Consider the following 13,463-nt stretch of genomic DNA (forward strand, 5'->3'; position numbering starts at 1 on the left):
TCAACAAGCATTAACTGAGCCAGAAACTAATCCCAAGCACTTTGGATGAAAAAGACCCTTATGCCCTGATAGGTAACTGGGAAGAAAGGCCTGAAACAATCACACCACACTCCATTAATACCCAACATGGGGATGAGAATTTTCTCCCTAAAGAGCCAAAGTAGAATGCTGTTTCTCTGGGGAGACTTCCAATCCCCGCCCTGGGCTCTGCATCAGCCAGATGCTCCAGCTGCTTCCTCCACTGGCAGCCATGTTTGCTGTGATCTTTAAACATATACTCAGTACAATCATAGTAACAGCAGCCATGTACTAAGTTACTAAAGCATACCATGCTAGGCTAAGCCCTTGAACTTCCTATTTTCTTTAATTCTAGATAGTGTCCCCACTTTAGAGGAAGAAGACACACCTATCTGGGGCAGAACCATGAGCCCAGGTGTTACTCAATAACAAATTCTCAAAATGCAGAACACTACTAAAGCAGGAAGCCAAAAAACGGAGACCTTTCTCAAACTTGTTCCAGCAGCAGCTAGACAGGACCGCAGAAACGTGGCTAGCCCAGGCTCTCATGTCATGTGCTGGCGGGGTCCAGATCATACAGTCCCCGATTAGGACATGCAAGCTGCAGCCTAATCTTATTAAATATGGCCATTACTGCCACTCCAACCTCAAGAGGCCACCACAGCAAGTCCTTACCTCTGTCAGCCCCTATTATGCTAGTAACCTTTCCTGGACTCTTCTAAAGAGGCAATCCCATCTATTCTAAACCGGAACAATAAACAGCACTGTCCCGTGGTCAGTCCTACAGCAGCAGAGCACAATGGATGAAGGCTGTGGAGTTACTGCCTGCCTCCCAGGCCCGTCTGTGGAAAGGGTCCTTCCTCCTAGACCATTAATTTAACATTACATGTTTAGTTCTTAAGGGGCCAGAAGATGGCTCAGCAGGTAAAGGTGCCTGCTACCAAGACTGTAAACCTGTCCATACCCAGGAGAGAACTGTCTCCTCAAATTGTCTTGTGACTGCTGCACACACACACACACACACACACACACGTGGTAAAAGGGAGAGGGTTGGAGAGATGGCTCAATGGTTAAGAGCAAGAACTGCTTTTGCAGAGAACCCAAATTCAGTTCCCAGCACAACCACCTGTAATTCTAGCTCTAGGGATACTCAATGTCTCCAGCCTCCGAGGGCACCTGCAGTCATATGCACACACTCACATACATACCCACATCTATGCAGAATTAAAATAAAAACTTCTCAGAGCAGTGGGGCACACAGTAGGTGCCCAGCAAACACTAACCGTTGCTCTTAGCGTAGATGGCCTTTAACTGTACAAACATTCTGTTTTCTAATCTTTATGCTGCTCTGAGGGAAGATTTACTTTTTTCTGTGCTGAAATAAACACAAGACATCTGATGTGTTCACTTATTTTAATAACAATACATATGCCATGTTGTCACTATGGAATGTAAGTTCAGTCTGGACAGGGGGATTTTACAGTGCACTAAGCATTCTGTATATCCAAGTCTGTGTGTAATGTCTCAAAAACTAGCCCGCCCACCATATCTCTCATTTTTGGTACTTTAGTACCTATGATTCTTACAGGGAAGTAAGACACACTCTGCACATTAAGCTGTGTATTTCCTTTATCACTGACGTAAGTATTACCACTCACAGTACCTACTTCTGCTGGGATGTAGCTCAGTGGAACTGGCAATTAAAAACGCCTATGTGAGGCACTGCATTTAATGCCCAGCACCACAAAAAAGAAACAAAATACCTGTTTCAAGATGATGTCTAAGAACTATCCTATTACAAAGCAGCAAAAATATAACTTTGCAATTATAAAAGAGCTAAAGTGGAACCCACCATTACTCTGTTTATGAGTCTAACAAACTGCTTCTCTGCAGCTCATCAGCTTTACCAGCTGTTGTACACACACACACACACACACACACACACACACAAACACACACATACCACACTCCCTCCCCTCTCCCTCAGTCGGTTGTAGGGGGCTTTATAAGTTAGTTATTTTTCATGCACTCTTTGGAATGTGTTTTCAGAAGCCAACAAACCTTAAAACCTTGAGTTCATGGGGCTGGAGAGATGGCTCAGTGGTTAAGAGCACTGGCTGTTCTTCCTGAGGATCCAGGTTCAGTTCCCAGCACCCATATGGCAGCTCATAACTATAACTCCTGTTCCAGGGGATGCTCCCACAAACATATATGCAGGCAAAACACCAATGTACATAAAATACAAATGAATAAACTATTTAAAAAAAAAAAAAAAAAAAAAAAAAAAAAAAAAAAAAAAACCTTGAGTTCTAAAGCCAGCCTACAGGTTAAATGAACTGAGGCAAACATGATTCCTCCCCAACACATTCCAAAGCAAGGCCTGCTCTGAAGCACAGTGTGTGTCTGCACTGTCCACTGTCCTCAAAATTTTCATCACAAGGGTGCAGGGAGAACGCTGTTACCAACTATACATTCAGGTGACAGATTTCTTTTGTGTTAACTTGACTCGCCCCCAAGTGACCTAGTTAGTGAACTAGTCATTAACAATACGGTCAAAAGGTAAATCAAGCTGGCAAGAAAGTAATGTTCAATACTGAGTTATTGTCTAAACCCATGTTATTTATTGTAGACACAAACATGTAACCTCAATATGAGACGTCTAAATAAAGCAAGCAGTTCCCAGACCAAGGCGGCAGCTCATCTTCTAAGGCTTCGGCTTGGCCCAGAATTCCTTATACATGGAGTAGCCCATACCTGAAGAAAAAGAAGAGAAACATTAAAATATCTCTCTCAGCATTTAGAAAACACAAAACAGTCTGCCAGGAGAGCTGGACACCAGAGGCACACACTCCAGCCTCCTCACGTTCAATCCTAAAACTCTTTAATTTCCAAGCTGGGTACGGCTGGGGTGAGCTGCTCACTATGTCAGTGTTTTAATGAACAGCCAGTATTTGCCCGGGAATTTCTAAAACACCCACTATATAATAGCAGATAAAGTTAGTCAGCTGTGATGCCAGTAAAAGCATGTACACTTTAGAATCTTTCCTGCTTTCCCCAAACTCAATACAAAAATCACATTCTTACCAACCTACATTCAGATGGCAATGAAGTTCTAATAAGGTTTGTCTATCGTAGTAGGGAAGCTGCGTCACTGTTCTAATGAACGGATTATTCTTTCACAAGAACGCGAGTCAAGGAGAAGCACATAGCTGATCAGGTCCTGCCGGAACCTACCAAGCGTCATGGCTCCAACAACGAAGCCCTGGGCTGCCACACGCATGTGGATCAAGTGAATGGACATCTTCGTATTTCCCCTGTTCTTCAGTTTGTATAAGCCATATGCAACAATTGCTGCAAACCCAGCCATTCCTGCAAAACACAGTCACAATCATGTTAGATGTGCGGGAGAGGGACAATTTCACCATTAATCAGTGTACTTTCTGCTATTTCTGTAAGGATACTTTTATCAGCTCATTAATTGTGTGAAAACACACAAAGTTTTCCATCTTTTATGCTTCACAAGTCCAAATCTAGAATTCATAGCAAACAGCAGCAAATTTAGATAGGATCCTTTTCTTGGGTCTTTTGTTTTTTTGAAACAGCATCTCACTGTGTAGCCCTGGCTGGCCTTGAATTCCACCTATCTCTGCCTATCAAGCACTGGGGCTTTTTTTTGTGTGTATGTGCAGGGTCGCATGTAGCGACCTGGGGGCTGGCCTCAAATTTGCTATGAACAGAAGATGACCTTGAACCGGATCCTCCTGTCCCTACATTCCAAGTGCTGGTTTCTGAGCCACAATGCCTGGCTAAGGATTCCTTCTGAAAAACTGGGTTTGTGGAATAAGAAGACAGATTTAAGAACTGTCAAGGGTAGTGAGATGTCTCAGCACTTGCTGACAAGCCTGATGCCAACAGCAATCCCTGTAATTACAGTAGCACTCCTATGGACAGATGGGAGGTGGAGCAGGAGATCACACAGGAGGCTATGGGCCAGCTAGCCTGCAGTACGTAGTACAGAGAAAATACGAGACAGCTGCCTCAATGGGGTGGGAAGAGAACAGACTCCTGAAAGTGTTCTCTGACCTACACTTGAGCACTGTGGCTCATGCACATATACACACACATACAATAATAAAAAATGAAATTTTAATTTAAAATAGATCACACATTCTCTCAAAAGTCTAGGAAGTTCTGACAAAATATAATCACACATTAGGCCACAAAGAAAACTGAATTTCAAAAAGGCTAATTTCCAGACTGCATAACCTAAAACTGAAACTCGGCAATCAATATAAAGTGGCAACACACACACACTGAAGCAGTTAAGCTGGTAACTGGGCTCGGATGTTAAAACAGAAAGAAGTTAGGAAATAACTGTATCAGCCCTGAAAAGGAAAAAACAAACAAGAGTAAATAACTTGTCAGACCCAACCAGAAATAATCACAGGAGGACTGAGAGTGGAAATTCTGGGTGTGACACCTATCCATCCATCTGCAGGCGCACACCTGGTGTCCTTACAGATAACTCTGTGTTTTACTTCCTCCGGGTCTTCAGACATTCCGAGACTTTCCCCTAAAAGTCTTCTGATGTACCAACGAAGTAACTGTCCTACTTGGCTTTCACACGAATGTGACACTCTAGAACAGAGTTTCTCAACCTTCCTAATGCTGTGACACTTTAATACAGTTCCTCATGTTATGGTGACTCCTAACCATAAAATTATTTCTGTGGCTATTTCCTAACTGTAACTTTGCTACTGTTATGAACTGTAACGTAAAGTCTGTGTTTTCTGATGGCCTTGGGCGACCCCTGTGAAAGGGCTGCCTGACCCCCAAAGTGGTCGAGATCCGTAAGTTGAGAACCTCTACTCTAGAGTCACATGAAGGAGTCTGAATTGAGGGACTGCCCAGATCAGACTGACCTGTGGTCACGCCTGAGACTGTTCTGACTGACAGGGGAAGGGCCCTGTCTGCTGTGGGTGTGTCACTCCTTCCTGGGCAGGTGATCCTGGGCTAGATAAGTAGCTGGCTGAACACAGCCTGAGAGTGAGCCAGCAAGCAGTATCCCTCCATAGTTTCTGCTTCAGGTTCCTGCCCTGACTTCCCTCAATGATGGACTGCCATCTGGAAGTTTAACACAAATCCTTTTGATGCTCTTGGTGATGGAGTTTATCACAGCAACAGACATGTATCTAGGACAGTAATCTTTTCTCTAGTTGGTCTAGCTGTTTCTCATTTGATTTTCTTGTATTCCTATGCAGATAATTATATCACCCACAGAACAACAGGGTTTCTTCCTGAAGTATGTACACAGCTCCTTCCCTGCCCTATGCAAAGGGTCAGGATCTCCAGGCAACAACATCAGAGTTCACATGGATCCCTGACCCATTCCATTTAAAGGGAATGTTTCTAGTGTTTTAATTTTAATATAATTTGTATCTGCTTTAAATGAATAAATTATTCCAATTTACTGATTTTGGAATTTCCACTGGTGATCATATTGGTGTTTCATGGGCTGTAAGGCCTTCATGGACACTGCATGCCCCTGTGACTGACCTCAATACAACTTAAATGCCAGAGTTTGGCAGCCTCTCTTTGCCCATGCTCCCACACAGTGTCCTCTATGAAGAGAGGCCCGTAAGCTTAGGCTTGGCTATCCTGGTTCTTCACAGATGTCCTGGTTGACTTTCACTTCTATCCTTTCAGTGCTATAAACCTTAACGTGATTACAGCGTTTTTGTTTTGAGCTCTGACAAATCTCAGAGTCAGAGGTGGTCCTGAGATCCCACACAGCACGAGTCACTGAGATAACAGCCAGTCAAACAAATCTGAACTCAGAGCTTTCGGGATGAGCTTTTATGATGCTGACCTTATCATACTTCAACGAAATAAGGAAAAAGGTATTTCAGGATCTACTCAATATACAAATTACCATACTTCCATTGTTTTAAGTTCACAGCAGACTGATCAGAATGTTGGCCACTTACCAATGGGGACAAACGGTGTCTCCTTAGCTTTCCGAACAAACTTAGATCCCTGACCTTCATCGTATGAAGAAAGAGAAAGGTCTGTGTTGGTTGACATTGTGATTTCCTGAAGAGTCTTCCTGAAAGAGATTTTTGAGGTTCTGTAATTAAAAGCATCTAGAGTATTATTATCTAGAACTATTATGCCTAGTTTCCATGGTATCTGCTGTGAACTTGAACAAAAAATTTTAGATAAACTTCCACAATTAAAGAGAATTGTATACATTTATTATCCCATCATTTCGCTTTTTCTCCCATATAACAATTTTTTCTTTAACGTATTCTAAAAACAGCAATACTCTTTTTAAAAATTATGTGTAGGTGTGTGTCTGTGTGAGTAATGTGTATCTGCTTGCAGGTACCAGAGGTAGCCAGAAGGTGCTGGGTCTCTGTGAGCCACTCAACACGGGTACTGGGAACTGAGCTCTGGTCCTCACCACTGAGCCACTGGCCCCTACTAAGCACTTTTAGTATGTTTTTTTAATGCTCTCAACTGCTGACTTGCTAGCTCCAACATGCTACCTGGCTTTAGTTTTCACCTTTGAATAGTTTCCAGTCTGTTACACTAATTAATGGTTATTGCCTTTTGGGAAAAGATTGCAGTAATAGTCAAAATTTCTAACTAGTTTATTATTTACTCCCCTTTGAGACAAAAAGTAATTTTAACAAATGCTGCTACAAATAGCTCCCTATAGATATGCTTTCATGGTCAATTGCATAGCTTTTGGGGCTTTTTGTTTGTTTTGTTTTGTTTTGAGACAGGGTCTCTCTACAAAGCCCTGGCTGTCCTGGAACTCACTATATAGACCAGGCTGTCCTCGAACTCAGAGATCCGTCTGCCTCTGCCTCCTGAGTACTGGGATTAAAGGCATGCGCCACCATGCTCACTTCTCTCTTTCTCTCTCTCTCTCTCTCTCTCTCTCTCTCTCTCTCTCTCTCTCTCTCTCTCTCTCTCTCATATCTGAGGTTATTTTTGTTCACATCATTACAACACAAAACAACTCTTTCAGGTTTTCTTAACAGACATCTCCTAGGCTTCTGATCTGCCTTTTTTACATACCTTCCCAATGCTCCCAAGGCTTCCTCTTTAACACTATCGTCTTTGTATAACATTCCTTTCAGTGGCACTCACACGGCCAATATGAGCTTCACAGTTGTGTGAATAAAGGGGCAGGACAAAAACAATCCATCCCACCACCACAGGGAGCACAGCCCTCCCTACAATCATCTCACACAGGAAATGCAGACGGACAAACAAATCCATTTCATCTTTACTGTGTATTTCTTTAATGAACAATTCTGAACTGCCTGTAATCCTGACCACAGATTCAATAAAGGAGGCAAACACGGCAGAGGGTACCCAGACCTCCCACTGGTTCCCACTGCTGCCCATGACTACACACGGACCCTTCGTGTGCAGTGTGTTCCCATCCGTAAGAAAGGGCAGCAGACTGCTATTCCTGGGGGTTAAGTGGCAACAAAGGCCTCAAAGAAAATCCAACTCTAATACGGGAATGTCTGTTCTGAAAAGTGAGCTCATCTCTCCAAGCCCTACATCCCCTAAAGAGTCAATGCTATCCTCCAATCGAGAAGAAAACTGGCTAGCTAGAACATTCGGAATAGAGCTAAATCTTTTCTTTTCTTTTTCTTTTTTTTTGCCCTCCATTACTTCCTAACGCAATAAATCTTACTAAGCTTTTGTATATACAAGGTTCAGTAAGCTCAAGGTTCAGGACGCTAGTTACACTTGCAAATATAAAACAAATACTGACTAGGTGTGGTGGCACACAGATGACCAACAGAGTCTAAAGGAGAAGGATCTTGAGTTCCAGGCCAGCCTGGGCTACAAAGAGATGACACCTCCCCCTACACCTCAAAGAAAGCAAAACAAATAAACAAAAATCTCCAAATAGGCCATAGAGGGTATCCTGACTCAAAGAAAAAACAATACACAGAAATCAAAAAACAAACACTGAAATAAGTGATGGTTCAAAAAAAGCAGATTATTTTTTTAAAGCGGAAAGGACAGAATGTACTTAATTGCCAGTAACATAATCCATACTGAACTACAGGAAAATATCTCAGCTAGAAGAGATTTGAGAGATTTCATAAACACCTAAGACCTCAAGAACTGCATGAATGGGCTCTGTGAAGGGTGACACACTGCATCCAGGCCTGTATATTAGCTCCCTGCAGACCATCTGTACGTTCCTCAGTCACAGGACTGCTCATCACAAATCCTTCCAGCCTGCTCTCCAACTCTACTCCCGCAACTGTCTTTCTGTTCTGTGTTCTTCCGAGCATCTGCAGAGCTGAGTGCTCTGTCACTTTCCCGTGCCTTGTCCGTCTACTTCACAATGTTTCCCCAGCCAACCCTGGCTTCGCAGGGTTGCATCTGATTGGCCCTCTGGAAAGTCTTCTTCGGTTTGTTTATGAGCACTTTGGATATGACCCCTGCACTCAGTAGAACACTTACAACCACGTGTTTGATTCCTTGAAGCCAGGGTGCATCCCTGCCCTGCTTCATATATCCCCATGGCCTGGTACAAAGCCCTGTACATAGTAAATAAAGTACAAAATGTACAAAATAAATGTACAAAAAGTACAAAATAAATTCAGTTATGCTCAACAATTATAATTAGTCTCAGGTAATTTATTCATAAATGGTAAAAGTAACAACTATATACTTTCAAAGCGTTTAATCCTGCAGTATGAAAACATCAAGCTGCATATACCTAAGTGTTGATTTCCCTTTAATGTTCTTACATCACATCTATGAAAAAAAAAAAGATGTCCTGATTAGGTCTTGATTCCTTGAAACTCCAAGTGACAAAGTTACCAGATTACAACCTACTTTAAAAACCTCCCTTTGTGGCTGGGTGTGGTGGCGTATGCCTTTAATCCCAACACTCAAGAGGCGGAGGCAGGTGGATCTCTTTGTGTTCCAGGACAGCCAGAGCTACACAGTAGAGAGACCCTATCTCAAAAATACAAAAGAAAACAAACCTCCCTTTGCCTTTACGCCTCCTGAACTCATCATGTTAGTTATCTCTAGAAGCAGTTTGTGCTGGGGATACAGCCCAGTGATGAGCAATCGCTTGGCATGAATGAAGTCAAGGGTGAGATCCCCAGCACTGTCAACCGAATAACCAACCATAAATAAGGAAACAAATCACAGTGGGTATCTTCTCCCCACTTCCTATGTGGATGAGTGTAATTGTCCAGTGGGTTCTTCATGGAGCAAAAGGCTCTCTTTACTGTATATAAAAAACAGAAGACACAGGCCCTTTCCCTTCATCACCTGTGATAGAGATTCTCAAGCTAGTATGGGTAGGGCACTTGACTCACTTTCAGAATGTTGCCTCTGCAGTTAGAACTGGGGCACACCAAGTGGCCATTATTTGTTTTAGGGGACCAGTGATAGCCAGAGTGGTGATGCATGCCTATAATCTCAGCACTTAGAGGGAGGAGAATCATGAATTAAAGCTAGCTTAGGCTACATAGCAACACCCTGTCTCAAGACAACAACAAAAATAATGAAATCAAATTGACAAAAGACATCTAGCAGGCATGATTGGACAGATCCTGGCAGGAAGCTGAAGTAAGTCCAGAGCTCAAAGAAAGCCGTGTTGATGGAACTATAATTACATGGCCTAGCTGACAGAGACATCTGATCCAGTGCATTATCACACATTTGCACCAAAGATACATGTGTTTCGAGGGGCTACAAAGAGAAGATGAAGTACTGGAGTTGGGTGTGGTGGCACTTGCTGTAATCTCAGACTACGGGAGGTAGGATATCTTAAGTTTGAAGCTAGCCTGGGCTACACAGCAAGCCCTTAGCTAAAAAAAAGAAAAGAAAGAAGAAGAAACAACTAATGACAATCTGTTTTTGATTCAGGAATACTCATGTGCACATTTTAGGAAACAATCAGATGAAACAGGAGCACTTACAGTCCAACACAGGCCAGAACTGTAAATTCAAATTAGACCTTTGTATCATCTTAAAAATGATGTAACTCTAATGTAATCAGTATAAATAGAGAATGCTATCTGAATATGTAATTTTGATAATTACCTTTGTCACCTAGTATTCATGAAATACTGCCATTTAAATGAAAGGAAAGGATATACTTCTAAAGTTTCAAGGTCAATAAGTTCAAATCATACCCTGGGTAAGAAATGAATCAGATGACAATCAATATCCTTATTTTACAGGTGGAAAAAAAGGGTCTGAAGGGTCATGTGGATTGTTCTACACTAGGAATACATCTCTGGAAAGAATCTGGCTCTCCCCACACACAGTCCACAGTTCCTTTAGGTTGACAATATATTTTTTTACTAAACCAACACTTTCATGTTACAGGTGCAAATTTGAACTGAAAATATAAAAATCCATTCCTAACAGAATCCCCCAATACTGTCTCTGAATTGCAAAAACTGTGTAAGTCATATCTAAAGTTAAATGGACTCTTTCTTCAGTGACTTAAATAATCTAACAATTCCAATTTTGATTTGAAAAGATTTTTTTCCTACTAGGTTTTTTTTTATTATCTCACTCACCCAGGGACTGACCTATATCTGTCAAAAGTAAAACATACTTTTATTTTTAAGTCAGTCACCAATAACCAGATATTCAAATTTAGTTTGCCGAACACATATTATTCTGTAAGGTCAGATAATGACTACTGACAGCCTTTTCCAAATGCACAGCAGCCCTGAAGAGGTAAAATGAGAAAATAGCTGAGCATCAGGTGATGTAACATCCAAAGACTCTTCCCAGCCTGTCCCTTTGATCCCAAGAAATATTATCTAAAACAAATGGTTTCAAATCCTGATTTTGCATCAGTTACCCGTCAGCTTGTGCAAAATGGCTGCCAGGACGCCTGCCTGGAGACTGATTCAAATGACCAGGGGCAGGATTTATGTTTTAGGAAGCCCTTTCAGTCAACACTGGTGTACAGAAGAAAAGAGGATCCCCCTAGCACACTCCATGAGCACCAAGAACCACTTGAACCTGTCAGAATCTACACCCCAAACTGTCAAGCTGCAGAGTGCCTCGGTACTTCTGGAAGCAGATTCCCTGGGTGGGGATCACACCCTCAAAGACAGGGCTGCTCTCTACCCCAAGAATACACGAGGAAAGAGGTTAACAGCGCTGAGCCTCCCGGGCTGCTGGCAAATCTGAACTCTAGCGGTGCTTTTGTGATCTCTAAGCCACGATCCTTGTCAGGGGCATTCGCATTCCGCCACAGCCTTCCTCCTCCATCGAGTAACACAGGGTCTGTAAGGTCGGCGCAAACCCCGGGTGGTGCAGGGGCAGGCCAGGCAGAGGTGCCCGAGCGCTGGGCCCTCCCCTCATCTCCCACCCTGCTTGTGACCTTGACCTGCCGGTTCGATCGCGCTCCTCCCTCCGCGCCCGCTGCTCCCTGGGTCCCCGAAGTTGTCAACAGCCCAGTCCCCGTCTCTCATCGTTGTCTTCTCAGAGTTCCGTTCCCTCGGCCACGATCCGCTCCGGAAGCGTCGGGCTTGTTCCTCGGGCCCCACATTCCCTGGCCGAGAGGGACCCTCCCGCGTCCCACGGCTGGCAGCCCCCGGCCTCCGATCCTCCCGAGGACCCTCCGCTCTTCGCCCTCCCGCCCCGGCCCGGCTCACACCGGCTCACTCACACAGACACTGCGCCCCTTCCAGTCCTGCCGGCTCCTGGCCGCTACCCTCGAGTGCGAGCGAGAACACCGGCTTCCTCGGGTCGGGCCACCGCTCGCCCCAGCCAATCAGAAGCCAGCCGCCGGCGCGCCGGGCCCCGCGGACTCCACTTTACGTGCCAGGGCGCGGTGGGCGTGGCCACCCGGAGCCAGGCGTCGATTGGCTGGGCGCCGGGGCTCCTCGGCCCGCGGTGTCCACGCTCTTCGTGTCGGACGTGAGGCTTGGGCGGCCGGGTTGGCCCCGGGCCGCCGGGCGGCCGCTGGCTCCGCGCCCCAGTTGCCTCCCATTGCTCACAACTTGCTCGCCGAGCCCCGGGCACGCCGCGCACGCGCAGGCCCGCCCGGCCAAGGCGAGCCGAGCGGCCGGCGGCTGGGGCTCCCGAGCTGGAGCATGCGCTGTCGGGTCCTCTTTGGAGCCCTCCCTGGGGTTGGTGGAGGTCCGAGGGCTGTGACCTCACCCCGGGGCGGGCATGTCTGTGGAAGGGCTGGCAGACACAGCCAGCCAGACTGTGGGACCGTCTGTGCCCACGTTAGCGTAACAGAACATGGCGGCCTGCTGAGAGACGTAGGCTACTGGTAGGTGCTCAGCGTTTAGTGACTTCTGGGAGAGGAACAAACGTCTGTCCCCCCCGATAGGGCACCAGCCCCAGACCATCCCCTCGTGGCTCGGGACAGCTGCCTCCCTGGAGCTCCCTCCTGGCTTGAGGCGCCTAGCTGCGCCGGCCCCACTCCCCTTCGATTGCTGATTGTTTAAACTGGGGCGAGAAACCTGGTGAATCTTGTAACTTCCTGAGCTTCCCATACCTCAGTGTTTCATTTATTTTTGAACTGATTTTATTATATTTATTAATTGGAGCATTTGCCGAGGTCAGTGGACAGCCTTCACCAGTCATCTCTTCTTACTGTATGGATCCTGGCCACAACTCCGATTGTCGGATTTGGTGGCCCTTACCAACGAACCATCTTGTTGGGCCCTCAATAAGTTTCTTGAGTTTCCTGAAGGTTGACGTTTCGATAGCTTCCTTAATCTTAGGAGCCACCCTCCAATAACTACACAACAAACTTGGCTGAATATTTACAATTTTTATTACATCTTATTGCGGGGAAGGGCACATATGCTATGACAGATGTGTGAGGGTCGCCAGACAACTTGAAGGAGTCTGTTCTCTCCTTTGACCATGGGTCCCGGGAATCTAACTTAGGTTAAAAATTTTTTGAGTTAAGTCTTATGTAGGAAACATTTCATGCTATGTATGATTAAAAACTCCATTCCTTGGTCAGTGGTTAAGAACACTTGTTATGCCTGGCCATGGTGGTCCGTGTCTTTAATCCCAGCACTCGGGAGGCAGAGGCCAGCCTGGTCTACAGAGTGAGTTCTAGGACAGTCGGGGCTACACAGAGAAACCCTGTAGCAGGAATCTTAAAAGTTCTTATTAATAAAACAAACCTGAGCCAGGTATTGGGGTGTACACTGGAAGATCAGAGAGACAGAACAAGCCACAGCTACCTCACCTCGCCATTTCCTCAGCTGGTCCTGTTTCCTCAGACTGGAAGCTTGAGTCCTCATCCAGAATGAATCTCAGCTGAACTGCTGCTCAAAAGCCTGAAAGCTTAACCAGCCAAATGCTTCTAGTTTCTGGTCTCTACCCTTATATATCTTTCTGTTTTTGCCATCACTCCCTGGGATTAAAGACTCACTTCTTGGGGTTAAAGG

The 13,463-nt window shown here is 44.9% G+C and overlaps 2 protein-coding genes across 4 annotated transcripts in view; one reads left to right on the forward strand and one right to left on the reverse strand.

Annotated features, from left to right (window-relative positions):
• Window positions 1–1,414: 1,414 nt before the first annotated feature.
• Higd1a (HIG1 hypoxia inducible domain family member 1A) lies at window positions 1,415–11,836 on the reverse strand. The gene is made up of 5 exons (XM_052725147.1): window positions 11,714–11,836; window positions 6,006–6,124; window positions 3,253–3,387; window positions 2,320–2,772; window positions 1,415–2,087 (listed from the first exon to the last, which is right to left on the reverse strand). The coding sequence occupies exons 2-4, from the start codon at window positions 6,100–6,102 to the stop codon at window positions 2,723–2,725; spliced, it is 282 nt and encodes a 93-aa protein (XP_052581107.1). The 5' UTR covers window positions 6,103–6,124; window positions 11,714–11,836; the 3' UTR covers window positions 1,415–2,087; window positions 2,320–2,722.
• A 157-nt stretch (window positions 11,837–11,993) lies between these two features.
• Window positions 11,994–13,463, forward strand: part of Ackr2 (atypical chemokine receptor 2) — a 69,347-nt gene continuing 67,877 nt past the window's right edge. For all 3 annotated transcript variants that reach the window (XM_052725086.1, XM_052725118.1, XM_052725134.1), the window contains exon 1: window positions 11,994–12,325. The gene's annotated coding sequence lies outside the window, so the exon portion shown is untranslated. The remainder of the gene's footprint in view (window positions 12,326–13,463) is intronic.

This window comes from Peromyscus californicus, unplaced genomic scaffold (assembly GCF_007827085.1).
Source record: "Peromyscus californicus insignis strain IS unplaced genomic scaffold, ASM782708v3 Scaffold_11__1_contigs__length_118956290, whole genome shotgun sequence".
Taxonomy (NCBI): Eukaryota; Metazoa; Chordata; class Mammalia; order Rodentia; family Cricetidae; genus Peromyscus; species Peromyscus californicus.